A 22,544-nucleotide genomic window follows, 5' to 3' on the forward strand; every position below is an offset into this window, starting at 1 on the left:
CTGTCTGTCTGCCTGTCTGTCTGTCTGTCTGCCTGTCTGTCTGTCTGTCTGTCTGTCCGTCTGTCTGTTTGTTTGTCAGTCTGTCTCTTTATCTGTTGGTTTGTCTGTCTGTTTGTCTGTCTGCCTGTCTGTCTGTTTGTTTATTATATTTTCAATGTAAAACTATAGTCTGCAGAGTCAGTAGTAACTACAGCCATCAGATTAATGTAGTGGAATAAAAAGTATATTTCCCTCTGAAATGTAGGCTAGTGGAGTGAAAGTATTCAAGTCTCACAAAATGGAAATACAAAGTACCTCAAAATTGTACAAAAGTATTACTTGAGTAAATGTGCTGTACTTAGGTACTTTCTACCTCTGGCTACATGCGAGTGAATAGTTCACTCTATTTTACCCGTTGACTTCCAGTCAGATGGGCGCAGGGTGAAGTCGACGGGCGATGAAGCTGCGGACGTTGCAGCCACACAAGCCGCTGAGCGAAGGAGCAGGAGAGAGGAGGAGGTCTCTGTGTTCTACGCCCGGCCCGTCAAGATCCGCAGAGACCGAGGCCAGCCGAGACCGCCAGTCAGCAGTCCATCTGGTCAGGACGCCCATCACACAAAATTGACTTTTATTGTACAATATCAGATAACAAAACGGAGACAGAAGTGTCTCCTATCTTAAATATAATTTTAGATAGGCCGTTTCATGTCGGCCACATTGAGTCTATTGATTTTTTTTGTGCGCCGTTTCGATTTTCCCTTTATTGCAGTCCAGCCCGGTGTGTTTAAGAGGGCAGCGCGGAAGAGGAGAGAGGAGGTGCGAGGAGCCGAGGAGGTGCTGGAGGATGAAAATACAGCTACAGACCTTCCCGTTGACCAGGTTCACTTCACAGTCCTCCCAATGTCCCCCAGTCTGCCGTGATGATACACATGCTGCAATCCCACTGAAGGAGATATGTTGCAATCAGCCCTAAACTTCAACCCTACAATATAGTCAGTCGTAAAGCAGAGGCGGATCTCTCTCTCATTTCTGCACTCGTCTTTCTTTCTCTTCCATCAAGCGAGTGGCGGCCATAGTGGAGGACGAGGACCTCAATGAACGAGATGATTATCTGCACAACGGCGAGCAGGTAAGCATGGTGCCTACTGTACATCACCTTACCTCCACGTGAGCAGGTGAGCATGGTGCCTGCATCACCTTACCTCCACGTGAGCAGGTGAGCATGGTGCCTGCATCACCTTACCTCCACGTGAGCAGGTGAGCATGGTGCCTGCATCACCTTACCTCCACGTGAACACATTAAGCAGGTGAGCATGGTGCCTGCATCACCTGAACACATTGAGCAGGTGAGCATGGTGCCTGCATCACCTTACCTCCACCTGAACACATTGAGCAGGTGAGCATGGTGCCTGCATCACCTTACCTCCACATGAGCAGGTGAGCATGGTGCCTGCATCACCTTACCTCCACCTGAACACATTGAGCAGGTGAGCATGGTGCCTGCATCACCTTACCTCCACCTGAACACATTGAGCAGGTGAGCATGGTGCCTGCATCACCTTACCTCCACCTGAACACATTGAGCTGGTGAGCATGGTGCCTGCATCACCTTACCTCCACGTGAGCAGGTGAGCATGGTGCCTGCATCACCTTACCTCCACCTGAACACATTGGAAAGTCACACCCAACCATTATAATGATGATTCTCCCACTGTCGAGTGTAGGGCTATTAAGAGAGGATTGTCTTTATGAATAATGAATCATGAACAGACCCTGAGGATGAGGATGAGGATGAGGGTATCATTTGGAAAAATTATCATCATTTAAATGTGAATGTGTAATAACACTGACCAGCTGACCCATACCAGTGCAGAAAAGGGATTATTATCCCTAGAAGATTCCATAACTACTAGAACGACCGTACCTGTGGTCATTTTGACCACTAGATTCCAAACTTTATAGGAGGGATCAGCCGAGCAGCATTTCGGTAAACAAACCGCGTCACTGGGTGGCAACGGCAATGGAACCCTATGGAGCCCAAGTGGCGCAAGGCGTGAGTGTCTGACTCTAGCCGGCTAACTCTGTTTACATTTTAAAAACTGCAACAGTTCACACAACTTTAACACGACATGCATATATTATACATCAAACTCTTGAGCTAATTCTGCTCTCACTCAGGATGAAAATATAAGTGATGTGTGTTGTTGTTTAAAATACATACTACTGCATGCGCTGGGACGCGTCATCAGTGATGTTAGCTGGGGTCGTAAGGTGTTTTGGGTCTGTCAACATCATACACCCTCGCCCAGTAGACCCAGCCGAGGCCGATTAGGACCCCGACCCGCGTCCCAGAAGCAGCCGCTCACGGATCAGCCCTCCTACTCTGTCTGCAATGTTGTGATGTATAGTTTTTGAGATATTAATGTTTGTTTGGCACAACTCATACTAGTTAACTGCCGCGGGCTTCCGCATTTCTGGGTGGCAAGTGACGTCACGCTGATTCGTCCTATAATCTCTCATGATAAATACACAATTGAGAGATTAATGCATTTATTGTGTCAAGATATCTTTTAAAAAGACAAAACAACACCAAAATGTGAAAATATAGACAACGAAATAGGAATAAAACCCTGGGGAATTCACAATATTTTCTTTGCCTCAACTATTTTAAATGACAATACAGACACTTTTAGGAAAAGTCAGCTAGCAGCAGCATTGTATTTTTTTTTTTAATTCAACAAAGTTATTGCACATATACATTTCAAAAAGGTCAAAATGACCACTGTGGGCTCATAGTGTGAAATCAGTCACAGCTTTGAATCTGATACAGAAGCATCCAAGGTGTCCTCTATGTGTACTCAGCCAGCATAAATGATAGATGTGAAAAGATATCAAACCTCATCTATTTTTCAGACAGAGATTATGAAGAGCGAGGAGCACAGTGAGGAACATCACCCACAAAAACACTATGGAAAGCAGGTTTGTGCGTGTGTGTGTGTGTGTGTGTGTGTGTGTGTGTGTGTAATGCATTTCGATGGTCATACTACATCTGGGATTACAGAATGTTTGTTCTGTTGAAGGCACCTTCGTCTGAAGGAGATGGCGTGGAACAACAGTCAGAGAGAGAAAACCTGAATACGTCCGTAGCAACGGTACAAAGGTCTGCCAAGGCTGAAGAAGATTGTGCGTCTGCTGCTGAAGTAGTGGTACATAGACACACACACGCACGCACGCACACACACACACACGCACGCACACGCACACACACACACACACACACACACGCACACACACACACACACGCACACACAGGTAATTAGTCTTTAGAACAGAGGTGGGCAATTCTTTTTCCTGGGGGGGCATTTTTCCTGGTGGAAGGGGGGGGGGGGGATATTGCTATTGTACCCCTAGATTAAATGATAGAAAACATACTTTTTGACTTATTTAACCTGTATTTATTCAGGGGAGTCTCTGGGCACTGTATTTATTCAGGGGAGTCTCTGGGCACTGTATTTATTCAGGGGAGTCTCTGGGCACTGTATTTATTCAGGGGAGTCTCTGGGCACTTGAAAATCACTCCAAGCAGCTAATTTAGGTCATCTCATTGGTTTTTCTAGATTCATAAGTAAAAATGGTGTAGTTTGTCTTAGACCTCCCGGGCCAGGCAGAACCATCATGAGGGCCGCAATAATAATAATAATAATAATAATAATAATAATAATAATAATAATAATAATAATAATAATAATACATTTAATTTATATAGAGTGCTTTTCTAAAAACTCAAAGATGCTTTACAGTAGATAAAGCAATAAAACAACACCTTAAAAACAAGAATTACATAGCATAAAGTAATCACACAATAAAAGCAGTTTTGAATAGGTGGGTTTTGAGGAATGATTTGAACTGGGGTAGGTCGGTGCAGTCAGGGCCGGCCCTAGCCATCTGGGGGCCCTAAGCAGGATATAGATCAGGGGGCCCCTCCCAGGGGTGGGGGTTTGGGGGCATCCGCGCTGGAAGTACTTTTAAGTAGGGGGTGCTGTAAGGAGGGGACTCTCGGTGCTGCCCGCTAGGGCAGCACCGACGAAAATTTGACGTTTTTGGGACTTTTAGCCATATTTAGAACAAACAAACATGACAATGACGCTCGTTTGTAGCCCTATCAGTGTCAAGCAAGCGTGTAGAACCCAGCAGCCATAGGGGTTGCCAGGTCAGTTAAACCAGGGGTTCCCAACCTTTTTTGTGCCAAGGACTGGTAGATACATGCAGGACCGGTTGTCAATTTTAATGGTTTTAGTTACATATATATTTATTCACCAGGTGGCGACAAAAGGTAAATAACAGCCTTTTGTGTTCTATGTAGCCTACAGTATTTATGTTTTTGTTTAAACTACAAACATAAATAAACGTCAACCTATGTTTTAACTACCACACACAGCCTATAATATTATAGCCTATGTTTATTAAAAAAAAAAAAAAAAAAAATGGGCGGGCCGGCCCTGGGTGCAGTCACGGATGTGTTTTGGGAGTGAGTTCCAGAGGGAGGGAGCAGCTATGGAGAAGGCTCTGTCACCCCAGGTCCAGCGCTTGGTCCTGAGTGGTGGGGATAGGAGGATAGTATCAAAGGAACGGAGACTGCGGGAAGGAGTGTGATGGCGGAGAAGGTCGCTGAGGTAGGAGGGGGCCTGGTTCTGGAGGGCTTTATGGGTGAGGAGAAGGAGTTTGAACTGGATTTGTTGTGGGACAGGGAGCCAGTGGAGGTTCTGAAGGATGGGGGTGACGTGGTCACAGGAGCGGGTGTGGGTGAGGAGGCGTGCAGCAGAGTTCTGAACGTACTGTAATTTGTTGAGGATTTTGGAAGATGAAGAATAAAGAATGTTATTGCAGTCGTTGATTCTGGAACATGTTAAGAGCTTACGGTACAAATGTAATCAGCAGCAATGAATTCTGTGTGTCTACTCAAAAGGAGGCGCAGCCAAAGCTGGCCTCTTCAAGCTCAAGGGCTTCGTCGTGCACGCCCGACACGTCTGCAGCCAGCAGAGGGAGCCAACCAAAGAACAGGGAGTTCGAAAGAGAAACAGCCAACGTACAATCTCCAAACCCCACGAAGGTATATCACCGTTCTTACTGGCATCATTACAGCCCAATCCAATCAAAGAAGTTGCTCATGTGCCGTTGTTTTTAAAAAACTGTTTGGATGGTTTGCTCCAACAGGAGAGTCAGCGGAATCCCCCGGCAGTTGTAGTAGAACAGTCCAATCGTCAGAAAGGACTGGCAGCTGAGGAGAATGGAGGCTTCGTCAAGGAGGTCACATCATAATAACCTAAGGCAGGGGTGTCCAACTCATTTTAGTTCATGGGCCACATACCACCCAACTTAGTCTCAAGTGGGCCATACAAATAAAAACAATAATAAGCTATAAATGACAAAACTTCACCATTTTCCACTTTCTTTTAGTGTAAAAAAAAAGACAGGTACATTTTAAGAACACATTTTCGTATGGATTATCACAGCTACCATCAAACAAATGATCACCTCTACTGGCTGAAACTGTGCATTACAATTGACGGCAACTGTGCAATTCTCTATATGGTGATGAAAATAACCATAGTGATGAATAGGCTACAGACAACATGGATATATATATAACATACGGTGATGAATACAGACCACATGGATAGGCTACTGAATAATTGAACTTGCTCCTGAAACCTTTTGCCTCTTTACAAGTGCACCACATTGGCTTGAACGACTTCAGTCAGCACCATTTTTAAACTTTGCAAAGTCATCCTGTGGGCCGGGTTGGACCCTTTTGGCGGGCCGGTTCTGGCCCCCTGCAGGCCGTATGTTTGACACCCCTGACCTAAAGGTTCATCAGCTGATGAACTCTATGGCTACAGGCATAGCAGGTAACCAAGCAATTATGGTTGAAGGGATCTCTTCACTGACCTATGCGGCTAAATGAATGTCAAATCCTAAATAGAATAGTTAGTATGTGAACTGTGCTAATGAGCCAAGCATTTGTTTGACGCGTTCTCAATAAAAGAGAACAAAAAACTGTTTTCCAGGGATAACTGTGACACAAATACTGTGTAGCGGATGTTCAGTGATGCAATTGATTTCATACATGTACATATTAAGAAACAATATTTTGTGACACACTCGACCCAAAATGCTTTTGTTTTGCATAGATTGGTCATAGAAAAACAAACGGGTGCAAAATCACATTTTTCCAACAATTTATTAATAAAATATCTGCAAGATAACAGAGCCAAGTAGATCAAAACAATAACAATGTCATCTGTACAGTATCTTGTGTCTATTAAATATGTGGACTGTGACAATAAAAAAAAAATATATATTACTATATATATCACAACAGGACTTGATTCTTATTTCAATAGAAACTGTCTACATTGTACAACATTGCGTGCATGTTTGCAGCACATACAGTCGGACAGGCCAGAGTCTCTGTTAAAGCAACTAAGCGAGCATCACATGAGCCAACTCACATTTCTAAGTTCCTCATAATGCTTCCTTCACAAAGAACTTAAGAACATAGTGGTAATTATAATGCTGCCTTCACAAAGAACTTAAGAACATAGTGGTAATTATAATGCTGCCTTCACAAAGAACTTAAGAACATAGTGGTAATTGTAATGCTTCCTTCACAAAATACCTAAGAACATAGTGGTAATTATAACGCCTCCTTCACAAAGAGCCTAAGAACATAGTGGTAATTGTAATGCTGCCTTCACAAAGAACCTAAGAACATAGTGGTAATTGTAATGCTGCCTTCACAAAGAACCTAAGAACATAGTGGTAATTGTAATGCTGCCTTCACAAAGAACCTAAGAACATAGTGGTAATTGTAATGCTTCCTTCACAAAATACCTAAGAACATAGTGGCAATTGTGGCAAATGCATCACCAGCAAAGGGGAAGGAGGAGGAGCCTAAGAGAAATAGGCGAATCAAAAACAGCTTCATCCTCAAGCTAACTGCTCTGCTTTTCCACACACACACCACAGCTGACAGAAGGCTGCCGCAATAAAATGTCCCTGTTAAACTGGGAGCTGAGATTTAATTGGTCCATTTCCAACCCCAACCTCATTTGTGTGTATTTGTGTGTGTGTGTGTGTGTGTGTGTGTGTGTGTGTGTGTGTGTGTGTGTGTGTGTGTGTGTGTGTGGTTTCTATAGTGTTTGTATAGATGCCAGTAACATGGCAGAGTGCTTTGAGTTAACAACCAGGGATTTCTATGCGAGGACCATAAATCTAGTCTAGCTCCGAGGTGAACCCTATGTGAACCCACTTCACTGACTGCTCGCTTTTTATTTTCTTTCTTTTTTCTTTTTTTTTTTACTAATACCGAGTTGATTTTGGCACGATTCTCCCACCACATGGCTGTGTGGTGTCACCACCTGAATCTCAATTCTCCTCTCGCCTCCAGTCCTGCCTTCCGACAAACTCACTGCCGCTCGATGAGAATTTGCTTAAACCCTGATCTAGGCTTAATCAGGAGGTGGGCCAGCGTTAGTGTGCTGCCTGGGCAGTGCTCTCTTCTTCTCCGGTGTTCTCCTTGTCGCTGATGGAGCTTATGGAGCTTATGACACACAGAGTGATGCCCGCCATGGTGAGGAACATTCCTGCCACAGCTCCTGCAGAGGAGACAGGTGTTTTTTTTTGTTTTCCTCCAATATTTTATTTTACATTTTTTCAAAACAATGCACAAACAAGACAAACGAACACGCTCAGACACAAGAAAATCAAATGAAACATACATTATTGCAGTGTTTCCCCTAGAAAAATGTTCAGGCCTGGAGGGGATTTCGAAATGTAACCCGACGGCAACGGTCCTCACTGGCGACGCTAAACTTTTAGCGAACCTGTTCACATCTACTGTATGTTCGCAATGGCATCCCAAGTATCATCATACTATTATGGGATGCGATGCGAACAGTTGTATTATGGGATGTGCGTTTCCCAGGCAACGACACACATTGACACGTTTTGGAACAGCGCCGCACGCTGGCACAATGCTCCTAAAAGCAAAATGCTTATTGTTTTGAATGATTTGGCATCTTCTATTACTGTCAACACCAGTATTGTTGTATTGTAATAATATGCCATAAAGGTTTATTGAAATTTTGGGGGAAGCGGAAAAAACCCCCAACAACACTGTATTGACATTCAATATTAAGTAATTACCAGCTGCATAAAGTGCTTATATGAGATATTGTTCCTGGGATCTCACACAAGGGGTCCATGAGAAACCAGCCAGGCTAGAAACGCCTCCCAAATGATTGAGAATTGTTTTAATTGAATTGGTCCTCAGAAACCTAATCCGTATAACAGAGGTCATGTCCATCAACCACAGTTGGAAAGAAGAGGATGACTTCCATTCCTTCATAATCAGTTTTTTGGCAACAGTTGTCGAGGGGACAATATCTATCTATCTATCTATCAATATCGAAGGGGACTTTATCAGTTTGAGGCTTGCATATAACCTTTAATCTGAACTCTGTATCTGGGGCGTCCAGGTAGTGTAGCGGTAAATTCCCTGCCTACCAACACGAGGGTCGCAGGTTCGTTTGTACAGGTGTTATGCCGAGTTTTGCACCCCCGCCCGGCAGCATCCCCACCTCACGGGAGCATATTGTAATGATTTATACAGAAATGTAACTGTTTAAAAGTGATATAATTGTCTGGGTAGACATGACCTCCCTGATTTATAAGTTAAAACAGCCCCGAAATATGTTGGGGATGCAATTCTCGGCGGGGATGCGGAAACGTTCACGGCACGTGTCGCAGGCGCAAATTAGAGCCGTGCCAAAATCATCTGCGCCGCCAAAATGCCTCCGCAAACGGGATTTGGGTGGTCTTAAGTACCAGAATTATTCACGGGTGTGGCCAGGCAATGCCTGGTCATTACGTCAATCAAAACCAATCAGATTCCCGTCTCGCGATCGCTGTTTGCGCGAGGCATGCAATATGCTGTCATTCTCTCCATGCGTAATAGAGTGTACTCACTCATGCGAGGACAGAGAGAGCTTATTGACAGACCGTCTGTGGTGCCAACGACCCTCCGGGTTATGAAGGTGAATAGCCTATGTCCATTGTCCAACAAGTTTTCTCAATTCATTTCCCTCTTTGCGATGTGATAAAAGTTTCTCAGTGAGTTACAGTTTATTGCCTCACTGAATTATCTGCTAATATCCAATTTTAGCAGCATAATTTGATGTCCTGGCATGGCAAGGCTGTGCGTAATGACATCTCCAAAAGGAATTTTACTTTGCACTGCGCTGCGCAGCACAGAGATTATGGTGCGCTCCCAGCGCTAAGAGGTCCTTTTCAAAGCTCTTACCGCAAAGTAATTGTGCGCTGCTGACGATAGCATAATGCCATCTATCCCCACATTTTAGCGCTGAAACGCCTGCTTTGGCATGTGGCACGCCTATGCTCAGTACAATTATAACAGGCATGCGCTTGTGCCCGCCCCCAATTTGCATTGCGCACGGCGTTAAGCGAGCGCAAGCGCTAAATTATCGCTTTTGGGAAGATAGGGCCCTGAGTCTTCTGGAAAGTGAGCTAATTGATAGTATTCTGTTACATAGTCTCGAGGCCAGACCCATGAGAGTTCTTACGCTGATACACTATGTTACTGCATGCTGCAGAGCTCTCTCCGGGTCTGGGACACTTTCCCAGAGGGCTGGTTATGGGAGGGAACCGTTCACTTGGCCAGTCATATGCCAGTGATGGATTCAGTCCTCTCCAATCAGTAACGACTTTGAGATCAGACAACACGGGAGGCGCAGCCCATTTGCTCTCTCATCGGTGCTACGACCTGTCACTCATTCAATTTCAACCCGCCTTCAAAACCAGCAGTGGCTGTTAACTGGCACAGACTCACTTATGTAGTATGCGGAGCGCAGCGATTCAATGTAATATTTGAGTCTGGGGAGAGGCTATCTGTTACATCACCACACAGCCATCTTGGTAGGAAAATAACAGGTGATCGTAATCAATTAACAGGCGATTACAATCAAGTGACACAAACAGCCAATGAGCTGTGTGTATTGTAGCGCCATATTGGTAGGAAAATGCTTGTGACATCAATGGGTATACCATGAATACATCAATGTCGTTGACACGAGTCACTTACGTTTGCCCCCAAATTCTTCACCGAGTAACTTGCCAGTGAGCAGGGTGCACAGGAAGGTGAGCGAGTTGGCCACAGGAACAGCCAGGGATAAATCTGAATGGAAGGAGAAGAGAGAAGTGATGTGAGGACAAAATCCCGAAGGACTGAAATCACAGGAACTTTTGTTCAATAGACCCTTTTCACAGGGGCCATTTTGTGTCGAAAAGGCAGAATAAACACAGGTGCAAGCAAAACACTAATGAGGGTTTCCAAATTCCAATCATCCCCTGTGAGAAGGGTCTATTAGATATTCTCCCACCTGTGCTTTCAGTGATCTTTTGCCAAAACAGCGACCCTAATATCAAGTCATCGTCTAAATTAAAAAGATGTGTTCTCACCAACTCTATTGGTAACCAATGACTCATTGAGGTGTAAGGAAGATAGTCAGAGTGTTTTGTTCAGTAAGTATTACATTGAAGTGTGTATAGGTCTGTACATAGGGACATAGGGTTGTCTTGCTTTGTCACTAAGTGCGCCCGACTGCTATATTTAAGCAATATCACATGAGAGGGAGTGCGGTTGTTGGCTAATATTGGCACTGCTGTGATTCGGTCGTAGGCACGAGGCCGCAGGCCGAGTGCCGAAGATAATCACAGCAGTGCTGATATTAGACAACAACAGCACGACCTTGAGTGTCATATTGCTTTTATACAACAGTTCTATTAAACAAAGCTGATTAAAAAAATGACAAAAAGCTGAGAAAATAGATGATTTCTCTATTTATTCCTCCGCCAACAAAAATAGTCCCCTCAGCTTTCTGCTTTGCAGAAAATGTAGCCTAATCAGCCTAATTAACTGCAGGCTGTCTACTTTACTACTGTCTACTCTACAGCTGTGAAGCGTTTTGTTGATTAGAGCAGCTGTGAAGCGGAGTGATCTACACACAGTGAAGCACCAGTGCATTATCATGAAATAACGGCACTGGTAGGATCCCTCTTGTCCAATCAAATTGCTCGGCCGGAACTACCTGTTGTATAACATAACTTTAGGCCTGTTATGAATCAGTGGGGTCTTCTCATATTCGGCTAAAAACCGAAGCTCAGACCACATACGCGTTTTGTTTATTTACAAAAGTTAGCCTCCAGTTCCGGGTCTCGTGAGTGTCCCTACGTATAGAGCTGGAGTCTGAGGATGTAAAGATGCAAAATGCACAACATTGTGTTCAACTTGATGTTTCTCTGTACATTATAGGATTATTTGAGGGAATCCCCTTTTTTGTGCATGGCAAAAACATTCTAGTCATGATTAGGGCTGGGTATTGGTTCAAATTTCAAGAATCGATTCGATTCCGATTCACAAGGTTCCGAATTGATTAATCCCGATTCGATTCGATTCCGATTCGATTAATTTCGATATCGATTTGGTTAGTGATACTAAAACATGTTTTTTGAGCTGTAACCTGAATTACATGATTGTCCAGCTATGTAACAGAGGGGTTCCCAACCTTTTTTGCGCCAAGGACCGGTAGATACCGTACGTGGGGAAAAAAGTTGCGGACCGGTTGTCAATTTTAATGGTTTTAGTTACACATATATTTACTCACCAGGTGGTGACAAAGGGTAAATAACAGCCTTTTCATCTGTCAATAAAGACACTTTTACAATTATGCACAGTGATTTAATTTCAGCCTATATAATTTCTAAAAGTAGATATTAATGATCAAACATTTCCATTTATGTAGCCTACAGTATTTATGTTTTTGTTTCAACTACAAAGATAAATAAACATCAACTTGAAACTATGTTTCAACTACCACACACAGCCTATAATATTATAGCCTATGTTTATATATATATAAACCCCCCCCCCCCCCCCCCCTTTTTTTTATTTTTTTTTATTTTGACAGACAGCAGTTTTTACACATGAACCCTGAGGAGTAGCCGACGGGCCAATTTTCGGAAATATCACAATATTCGGGAAATATCCCAATATTCGGGAAATATCCCAATTTTGTAACATTTAATTTCAGAGGCTGCAGCAGCCTCAGTTTTAAAGCCAGAGTGACGTTTCTGGTATCATATGAAACTATAAGACCTGTCCGCATCGAACGGTGCCAACCATGTCATGTTAGCTTGTCAGGAAGGTAGCTAAATAACACTCTAGGCTCAATTTTGGCGAGGGGCGGAAAAAACATTTTCAAAGGGGTCCTCTTTTTCACAGCCTAATGTTGGAAGGTAGGTGTGTGTGTGTGTGTGTGTGTGTGTGTGTGTGTGTGTGTGTGTGTGTGTGTGTGTGTGTGTGTGTTTTTAACCAGTAGAGGGTATGCACGTGATGTCACAGAGGCAGAAGTCACTGTGGGGTCACGCCCACTGAGTCACAGCAAGACTGAGCTTGAATGCAGTAATCAGCCTAGATAAGTGACACCTGCTGCTCAGGGAGGAATTTGACACTCATTTTGACACTCGTTCCCGATTGAGGGGGCGTGTTCCAGTGGGTGTGCATACCCTCTGTAGCCTTATGTTGTTATTGAGCCTTTCTCATGCCATTGCATGGTTAGATCAGAAGATTTTATTTCATTTAAACTTTGGGAACCCCTATCCTAAACAATTTGACTTACCTCTTAATTTTGATATAATTTATTTGGATGTTAACAGCTTTTGTGGGGTTTTGTGTATTCAAAATTATACATACATATGTGTCAATTATGTATATACCGTACTCTCTGTTGATATTTGGGCTTATATATACAGTATTTAATATGTATTTTGGTATACATCAGATCGGCAATTAGGCCTCGCCCCCATTTAGGGGGGAAACACAAGCCTCTCCCCATTGACTTCAATGTAAAATAGCACTACCCCAAAAAATTATAGAAAAATAACAGAATCAATCTTGTTTATTAATGACCCCAAAACCCCATGACATGACAATATATTACAACTCGGCTGGCCATAGAATGGGCAAGATACACCAGAAATATTACTTTGACCCATTGTTATGGAATGGAATTTAACAAATAGACCCTTTTCACGGGAGCCATTTTGTGTCGAAAAGGCAGAATAAACACAGGTGCGAGCAAAACACTAATGAGGGTTTCCACATTCCAATCATGGAAGTTTGAAACCCTCATTACTGTTTTGCTTGCACCTGTGTTAACCCTGCCTTTTTGACACAAAATGGCCCCCGTGAGAAGGGTCTATAATCATTACTGCTCATCCCGCATAACACCCATCTAAAATCATGTGACTCATGTCACATAATTTTTTTTACAGCCCCGTGACTCATCAGGCTAGTAGTAGCCGCCAAGATGCCAACATGTGCCGCGTACAAAATGTTGCCGATCTGATGTATACTGGACCTATCTGGTGATATTGATGAAATGAAGTTGTGACGACCCTCCCACGTCTTCTTGCAGGAGCCTGGTGGTTGGGGGTTGTTAGGCTGATTGAGTGCGCCTGGGACCAGTATACTCGTTGGGCTTTACAATACCATTCAGTGGCCCAATTCCAATCCTTACTGACTCACCCCCTTAGAGGCGCGTTCACGTGAAGGGAGTGAGGGCTTAGGGATGTCCCACGGTGAAATCGCAAAGTGAATGAGGGCTCAAAGTGAGCCCTTTCTGCCCCCTTACCATAAGGGAGCAGCTGTGGCCACTTACGGAAAGGGAATTGCCCACAATGCATAGCGTTGTGACGTATAAAATGGGGTTACCGGGGAATTCCGCAAATATCTGTAAGAAAACAAGGCCAGGTGGAAACCTGGCATAGGGCCGGTGCATGGTAGCCTATTGCCTATTACTTATCCTACTGCATAGGCTGAAGTACCCGCTAACGTTCACGTAGCATATTAATTAATCGTTCGGGCAATTGGTTATTATACGCTGTAACGTTATGGCCCACTAACGTTCACGTAGCATATTAATGAATCGTTCGGGCAATTGGTTATTATACGCTATTATAGGCTGTAACGTTATGGAGATTTCATTTAATGTTTTGCGTTCTACATTAATTAAATGAAGACATTACCGTTTGGCAGCTTGCTTTGTTTGTATAGTAGTAGTAGTAGTAGTAGTACTTTATTGGCATATAGCAGTCCGTAGGCTGAATTAATTACCAATTTACAGGTTAAAAAGCAGACATCGACACAAGTTAAAAATTCAAAACAGCACATAACTAAAATGGGACTTCAGGCATAAACAAGAGCAAACTAAATCAACAGGACATGTTATGGGATAATATGTTGGTTCAGGAGTCTAGTCAGATATGGTATGGGAGAGTTCTGATGGCGGCGTGTTTTTGTGAGGGGATTGTTCAGTTTATGACAGTTCCGGGTTATACGGCCAGAGATCTGCAGACGTGTTGGGGGTAGCCAGTTGGCGAATTGGGAGGTTTGGAGGTTTTGGGCAAATGACAGACAGATCTGCTCACGTCGGGAAGCCAGGTCAGTGAGCCCTAGCTTTAACAGGGCGGTTGAGTAGTGGTCATAGTTGGGGCCGAGGATGATGCGACAGGCCCTCTTCTGTACCCGCTCCAATTGGGATGAAAGAGCTTGTGTGATGCCAGCATTCCAGATGGGGGCAGCATACTCCAGTAAAGGTCGTACATATCCAAGGTATATGGTTAGAAGGTCATCAGTGGAGACAGAAAAACGCCTGAGGCGCTTCAAGAAGAACAATTTCCTATTTGCATTTGATGTTATGGCATCCACCTGGCTGTTCCAGCGAAGGTCATTCTGAATGATGAGGCCAAGGATTTTGAGTTTAGGGACAGCTTTTTGTATGATAGATACGTATTGGCCAAGTATATAAACATTTAAGAGCGAAGACTTTCAGGAAGTGACACAGAGCTCTCTCTCTCTCTCTCTCTCTCTCTCTCTCTGTCAAAGGCCGGGCTCGCCCCCGCTCGTGCACGAGCCGAGGGAAATCTCCTCTTTCTCGCCGAGAAGAGCCTTGTGACGCGAGAAAAGTAGTGTGGAGCTGCAGCGTCCTCCGTGTCCGTGCAGTACTACACAAATAAAAAGCTCAGCTGATGTAGATGCAGCCAATTGTGCTCTGGAACTTTTTGCCATTTTTCGCCATAAATGTTCGTAAAGTGGCACTTATTGAAACCTACTACCCTGCTTGTAGGCATCAAAAGTCATCAGAAATTAATTTAGTGATGAAATAAAACTTTAAATTGTAAAAAACTTTCCGGAGCTTATGGCGTCTTCTCTGCTGCGGTCTGCCTCTGCCTATGCCGAAATGCATGCTGGGAGTGACACTATGCCGAAATGCATGCTGGGAGTGACATTTAGAACCGGAATCCGTGCTCAAATCGGCGACAGAGTCGAATGTAGGGGCCCTGCTGTGCATGCTGCACACCGGCCCCAAAAATAAAAGAACATACCCGCGAAACGAACGCGGTGTTTAGCCGTGTATACGGGGTGCGCTGGAATGCCTAAATTGACAATGAAACATTACATTAATTCTAATCTGATTTCAGATTAGACAAAATATTATATCAGAGGAATGCAAGTAGTTATATTACACAATCCTAGTATGATCATCGATCATTTCAATTACAATTGCAATCCACAACTTTTTTGATGAATGAGAAATAGTTTTACCGAATCTTACAGTATTGACATTGTGTATAATGTTGGGTGACATGTCATTATTAAGCTTATTTTAATTATAATTACACAGTTATCAATTGCAGATTTTGCAGTAGGCTACATTTATTATTTTTAAATTACCTGTTGTCCACTCTGTAGAGCCAGAGCCTGGATGAGAACAGACTCATCAGGGAGTCTATCCCTCAAACACCTTAGGTGTCTTGACAATAAACAATATATAGCGAGCCCCAAACCTGCCAGAGTCAACATCATCTTGTCAAGTGCAAAGGGCTCTGCTGTCCCAATCCTCCTATTTATCCAATGTGGATCCCTTCCACACTTGATGACTAATAACCACTTTCCGCTGGCGGCCATTATAGGGAGTGAGGGTACAGGGCTTGAGTCTTTAGGGGGCGGATTGGAATTGGGTCAGTGTCTCTCCCTCCTCACCTGTGTGTACCTTTTTGTTCTGTTCTTTTGCTTTGTAGTAGTAGTAGTTTGTGTTGTCTAGTCCTCCTTCTAAACTTTTATTTTGTCATGAGACTCCCTCCTTTCCTTACTTCCTTGAGCTGGGTTGTAAGTTGTAACATATGAGGAAGGCAAGCTCAATGATGCTTGTAATGCATTGTGTTGTGTATATATCGATGGCTCTCAACGTGTTTGGCTTGTGACCCCTTAAAATGAAGTGATGCCTACTCGTGACCCCTGTTCCAAATGTGGTAAGTGCAGAGTTCAACCAAACAATGATTTTCTCTGTTCAGAATGTTTCATTTGACCCATTATCAGAGGAGGCCTAGACTAGAGACTGAAAACGGTATTTCACCTGAATAAAAAATAAAGCAAAAATAAATTAATAAATACAATCTTTTTTTAGACACGATTAAAGAAAAATGGCAGAAATATGCTTCCCCACTATCCTAGAACATCTTGTGACCTCCAGGTTGAGAGCCACTGGTGCCATGTGGTATGTGTGATGCTTACCCACAGCAGGCCATGTGTGTTCTCAGTTATTCATGAGTAATCACAGAGCTACAGATAAGTGACTGTGTGTAGCTCACCTGTGGTAGCCAGAGTATAATAGTAGAGCAAAGATCCACTCTGGTTCAGAAGGAATGGGACCAGGTACTGGGTGGGAATTAGGAATATGGATAGATTAATCCAAATGTAACTAAACGTAGACATGTTAAAGACGCGCACAAAGGACTTTGAGTGCATGTTTACCTTGAGGTTAAGGAAGAGAAACTTGACTTCAGCCAGCAGCTGTGCTAGCTTGTTGGCCCGGGTCACATGTTCGATCCCCTGAGTGCCTCTCTTCAGGAACGGGTTGGTGCAGCCCCACAGCACGGACACCAGCAGCAGACACAGCAGCTCCACTGAACACACCACCACCACCACACACACGACACAACCTTACTAATAACATAACACAACCCACAGCACCTCCACTGAACACACCACCACCACCACACACACACACACACGACACAACGTTACTAATAACATAACACAACCCACACCACCACCACACACATGACACAACGTTACTAATAACATAACACAACCCACAGCACCTCCACTGAACACACATGACACAACGTTACTAATAACATAACATAACACAACCCACAGCACCTCCACTGAACACACACGACACAACGTTACTAATAACATAACATAACACAACCCACAGCACCTCCACTGAACACACCACACTCACCATTCATGTAACTTACGCTAACAACATACATGCTAGCTAGGCACGTAGTCCGAGGAAAATGTGTCACTCACTACTGTATAAGGATGCTATGTGCTATGTGTGCTATGGTCTTTCCTCGCTTTTCTTTTTTAAATAATCCGAGTAATACCTTAAGTAAACGGATACTAAAAAACAATTAGGAAAATGAAGTAAACTCTTAGCAAACATCACAAATCTATAATGGATAAGTTATCCACTCACCTGCAGACACCATTGTCATGTAAACAAACAGTTCCTGGTAAAGCTGCATTCAAGTCGCGCACGACTGTTCTTCATCTTTGAACAACATTTAAACAGCCCAGGTTACAAAATGGCCTCAAATCTACACATTAAAGTTGGATCCACGCATGGATCTATTATAATATCGGATCCACCTCTAAAACAATTAAGAAGGCGAAATGACGATGCACCTATATCGATACACGACGACAACTCTATGACTTACAACAGTTGTGATCTTGAATGCAGCTTTTAGATTAGATTTTTTATGAAACGTTGTAGGACTCAAAGAATCCAGCAGAGAGCGCAATAGCTTTCAGTCAACAAAACACTGCTGTCTCTGATAGTGAAGCATTCTTTTTCAAATAGGCTAGACTTTAATTTATTTTCATTTAATTTATTTTCTTTACTTCAGTATTGCTGCACATCAGTCCTTTATCAGCCTTTGATCAGTATCTTTCCACAATGTCAAAATGTATCTTCCCCAGTTGCCTGTGATGGTCTCCTCTGTACTTAATGCTACACACAATTTGGCCACATTTAGACATATTCAAATTTATTTTCATGTCTTTTCATTGAAAGAACAATAAACATAAAAAATACAGGGCAGGAGCAAGAAAAATTAAAGTGCAAAATCCTTTGGTGTCAAACGATTAAATTATTAATTTCAGCACAGTGATGGCCTGTCTCTCCTACAAGAGATCAAAACTGTTTCCACCACCCTTCACAAAATATCTCTGCGGTCTCCTCGTTCTACACGGTAAAAAAATATACACTGACATTTTATTCATCATTCTTAATAGGAAAACACAGTGAATCTACACAGAAGACAAAGACAGTGTGATGATGGAAGATCAACCAAATTGAACAGAAACACATTCCATATTCTGGCAGGTCATATCTTCCACAAGCTGGTCAAAAATACAGTAGGACTATATGCAATATCAATATGCTGTTATATTCCAAGTATGTTTCTCCATTGCACAAGCATGTGGATATATAGGTTTGAGTTACCTTATTCACTCTCTCTTTGTCTGCTCTGCAGTTTATATGCTAACTCTATACATCTGAACCTATATGGTCCTTTTCAATACAGAAATGTACATACTTAGACCAACATTATCTGGTCATGAGCCCTTTTCAGACGTTTCCTCCAGTTAGGCTATATGATTTTTGTGATGGAACAGCTGCAATATGTACAAACAGTAAGGAACTATAGCCTCTCATACTCTGAACACTGACTGTAGTCAAAACAAACAAGCAAAAATGTTCACAAAAAAGTGTCAATTTTATTTCATACTATAGTTGCGGACACCCTGCTGTCACGCAACTGGAAGTGTGGGTCAGATTGGGGTATATACGGGCGATTTATATAATCTATGGGTAAACAAACAAGTATTTCGATGGCAGGGATGTGGTCTGAGCTTTGCTTTTATATCCGAATACAAAAGACCCCACCACTGATTCATAAGAGGGCTAAAGTCATTTTATAGCAGTTGGGCGCACTTAGTGAGAAGCAAGACAACAATAAAACTCTCAGGTTTTTGTATCGAATGTGACTTTGACGTAACACATAGGAGAGCGACCCCCGGTCCCCCAAACAACACTGCCAACACCAACAGGCCGGAAGTTGACCGGAAGGAGTCGCCCACTGCATCGTTTGGTTTATGCTAACATTTTGTTCATAATGTGTATTTATTTTTGGTTGTTATTCCATGTCGTCACCGGCAGTGGCTCAGTTGGTGGAGGTTGTCATGGATTGAGTTTCCACAGGATTCAATCGACCCAAAATGAAGCCAGATGTCCACACAGTAGGTGGTTTGGGATGAAGGCAGCACATCAGCTGAACGAGCCGATCGTAGGAGCAAAGCACAGTCTCACTGCTATGTGTTTCCTGCTATGTGTTTCCTAGTGACGGATGCTCGTGCACGGTGACCACAGTGGACCCGCTGGTCGTGCTGAATTGCTCCATGTTGTTTGTGTCTGTGCTGTTTAGTTCCACCCTGGGCAGGCGGAAGCCATTCTCCGAGGCTGGGTTTGAGTGTGCCATGCTGCCCGACACGGAGCTGACCCCCAGGGTGCTCAGCGGCATGCCACTCTGCACCGTGGAGGAGGACATCTTCTTCTGGCGGGCCTTGGAGCCCCCGCTGGCTCCCAGGACTCGAGACACATGGGTCCGCCTGGTGACAGTGGGAGAGATTTACAATACTTGATTTTTGATTTTTGCAATAGAATAAATTAGACAAGATACATAGTTACAATTCTTATTATAGTTAAATGACAACTCCTATTCTAAACCCCGCCTCCCCACCCTTCCCCCTTCCAAGGTCAATATATATGCATATATACATACCATATATACATCTATGTATACATACACACAGACACACCAGTGTTGGGCGTAACGCATTACAAAAGTAACATATTACATGTAATATATTACTTTTAGCGGTAACTCAGTAATATAACTTATTACTTATAGGATTTCAGTAATATTATACCAGTTACTTTGTCAAGTAACTCAAGTTACAAATTGAGTTAAAAATAAATAAATCAAAGCACATATTTAAAAAACATACAATCATTTCCTAATCCAACTGTGTGTTTTTATGCAAATAACCACTATAGATGACAATAACAAAGGAAAAGAATAACATTTAGAATTTCGGATTGTTTACTGACTTCAAGACGGTTTAAATTATTAGTCGGGATGCTTCCGGGGCAGCGTTGTCATTCTGCTGCTGCTGTTGCTTTGGTAAAAGTAATGCAGAAGTAGTGTAATAAGTAACAAGTTACTCTACACCAGTGATCCTCACTATTTTCTCCATGAGAGCCACACTAGCCGGTCAAAGTCAAGAGGAGAGCCACTTTTACCGAAAAACCACACAGTAAGCGTTTGATTTAGTTTTTAGTTTATTCAATGATAAAAAATGTAGAACGAATGATAAAAATGTTAATAAAAATCATAAAAACATTCAGACCGACTTTATATATTTTTATATATATATATATATATATAGATGATATAAAAAACATTCAGGCGGACTTAATAAAAAATGATAAAAGTGATGAAAACATTCACACCGACTTGATTAAAAATATATATATGAAAACATTCTGATGTCCAGTCTGTCTTTCTCTGGGATGCAGCTCCACACACCTCCAGCTCAGTAAACAGCCTGTGCTTTCCTGGTCTCCACACCCAGGTCAGTAGGCTAAACCAGGGGTTCCCAACCTTTTTTGTGCCAAGGACCGGTAGATAGATGGAGAAAAAAAATTGCGGACCGGTTGTCAATTTTATTTATTTATTCATTTATTTTTGAATAAACAAAGGCTATAATATTATAGGCTGTGTGGTAATTGAAACATAGTTTCAAGTTGACATTTATTTATGTTTGTAGTTTGTAAAAAAAAAAAAAAAAAAAAAGTGGACCGGGCTTGCAGGCCGCGGACCGCCAATGAAAGGGATCTGCACAGACAATAATATTGTAAAGTAACTTATTACTTTCAAATGAAAGTAACTAGTAATATGTAGTATATTACATTTTGAAAGTAAATTGCCCACTGAGACACACACATACACATACACATACATATATACTGTATAGGGTTCCCACTGTTTCTAGACATCAAAATCAGGGACATTCTAGGTCCAATTCATCCAGATTCAAGAACCCAACACGGCACAGTCCGAGAGTGCTCACAGTGTCACTCACTGTTAAAACACAGAGAGTTGAAAATGTTCATGATAAAAATAATAACATCCAGAGAATGAGTTGAACACCAACCAAAACCAAAAAGACTCAAAGAGAGAAGACTTGAATGAGTAAAGCGTTCTCATCTGTGCCGTGCTACACATCAATCAAACACATATCAGAAGAGCTGCAGATCCCATTCACAAATCGAGGCATCTTTAATGGCCCATCTTTGTTCCAAATACAGTAGTTTCCCCGATGCTTTCATTCACAAATTCACAAATCAAGGACCACAAGTATGCATGGGAACCTTTGTTCATACCACAAGCAGTGTTGGGCAAGTTACTTTCAGAATGTAATATACTAAAAGTATAAAAGTATAAAAGTAATACATTACTTTACAATATTACTGTCTGTGTAGAGTAACTTGTTACTTATTACACTACTTTTGCATTACTTTCACCAAAATAACTGCACTAGCAGAATGACATTGCTGCCCCAGAACATCCCGAAAAATAAATTAAAACCATCTTGAAGTCAGTGTAAACCGTCCAAAATTCTAAATGTTATCTTTATCCATTGTTATTGTCATCTATAGTGGTTATATGCCTAAAAGGAGACAATTTGATTAGGAAATGATTGTATCTTTATTTAAATTTATTTTATAATATTACTGAAATCCTATTGGTAATAAGTTGTGTTACTAAGTTACTGCCAAAAGTAATATATTACATGTAATATATTACTTTTGTAATGAGTTACCCCCAACACTGACCAATCAATCAATCAATCAATCAAACCTTTATTTAACCAGAAAATAAAAACCGATTGAGACCGAGGTCTCTTTTTCAAGGGTGACCTGGTCAAGAAGGCAAAAGCACATTACACGTCTGACACAAATACAAGTACACTTAAAAAAAAACACACACGCATTATTATGTTGAATCAGACTATAAAGATTCTCTAGGTATTAACACAATATTAGAATTTTGGTAGAGTACCAGGTTAACTTACTATTGATCTGATTTTAAGAGAAAGAGAACGTTTCGTAGCTTATAAAAGGGACCAGGTTGTATGGAACTTTTTCCTTGATCCACACACTGAGTACCTGATTTGTTCTAATTTCAGAGAAGACAACAGCTCCCTGGCCCACTGTATAAAT

At 42.3% G+C, this 22,544-nt stretch overlaps 3 protein-coding genes across 3 annotated transcripts in view; 1 reads left to right on the forward strand and 2 right to left on the reverse strand.

Moving 5' to 3' along the window:
- dcdc2b (doublecortin domain containing 2B) overlaps positions 1-7,090 on the forward strand; it is a gene marked incomplete at its 5' end in the record, with an annotated part of 25,703 nt that extends 18,613 nt beyond the window's left edge. The window contains 7 exons of the mRNA XM_083633249.1: positions 406-577; positions 749-858; positions 1,040-1,108; positions 2,893-2,958; positions 3,060-3,185; positions 4,946-5,089; positions 5,194-7,090. Coding sequence (XP_083489375.1) covers positions 406-577; positions 749-858; positions 1,040-1,108; positions 2,893-2,958; positions 3,060-3,185; positions 4,946-5,089; positions 5,194-5,298 — 792 coding nt within the window. The 3' untranslated portion in view covers positions 5,299-7,090. The remainder of the gene's footprint in view (positions 1-405; positions 578-748; positions 859-1,039; positions 1,109-2,892; positions 2,959-3,059; positions 3,186-4,945; positions 5,090-5,193) is intronic.
- Positions 7,091-7,290: 200 nt separating this feature from the next.
- Positions 7,291-17,803, reverse strand: tmem234 (transmembrane protein 234). The gene is made up of 5 exons (XM_083633272.1): positions 17,670-17,803; positions 16,934-17,085; positions 16,771-16,837; positions 10,142-10,234; positions 7,291-7,637 (listed from the first exon to the last, which is right to left on the reverse strand). The coding sequence occupies exons 1-5, from the start codon at positions 17,716-17,718 to the stop codon at positions 7,513-7,515; spliced, it is 486 nt and encodes a 161-aa protein (XP_083489398.1). The 5' UTR covers positions 17,719-17,803; the 3' UTR covers positions 7,291-7,512.
- A 357-nt stretch (positions 17,804-18,160) lies between these two features.
- ncmap (non-compact myelin associated protein) overlaps positions 18,161-22,544 on the reverse strand; it is a 34,641-nt gene continuing 30,257 nt past the window's right edge. Inside the window, exon 4 of the mRNA XM_083633997.1 lies at positions 18,161-19,867. Within this exon, the coding sequence (XP_083490123.1) occupies positions 19,585-19,867 (283 nt within the window). The 3' untranslated portion in view covers positions 18,161-19,584. The remainder of the gene's footprint in view (positions 19,868-22,544) is intronic.

This window comes from Poromitra crassiceps (assembly GCF_964638095.1).
Source record: "Poromitra crassiceps genome assembly, chromosome: 3".
Classification (NCBI taxonomy): Eukaryota; Metazoa; Chordata; class Actinopteri; order Beryciformes; family Melamphaidae; genus Poromitra; species Poromitra crassiceps.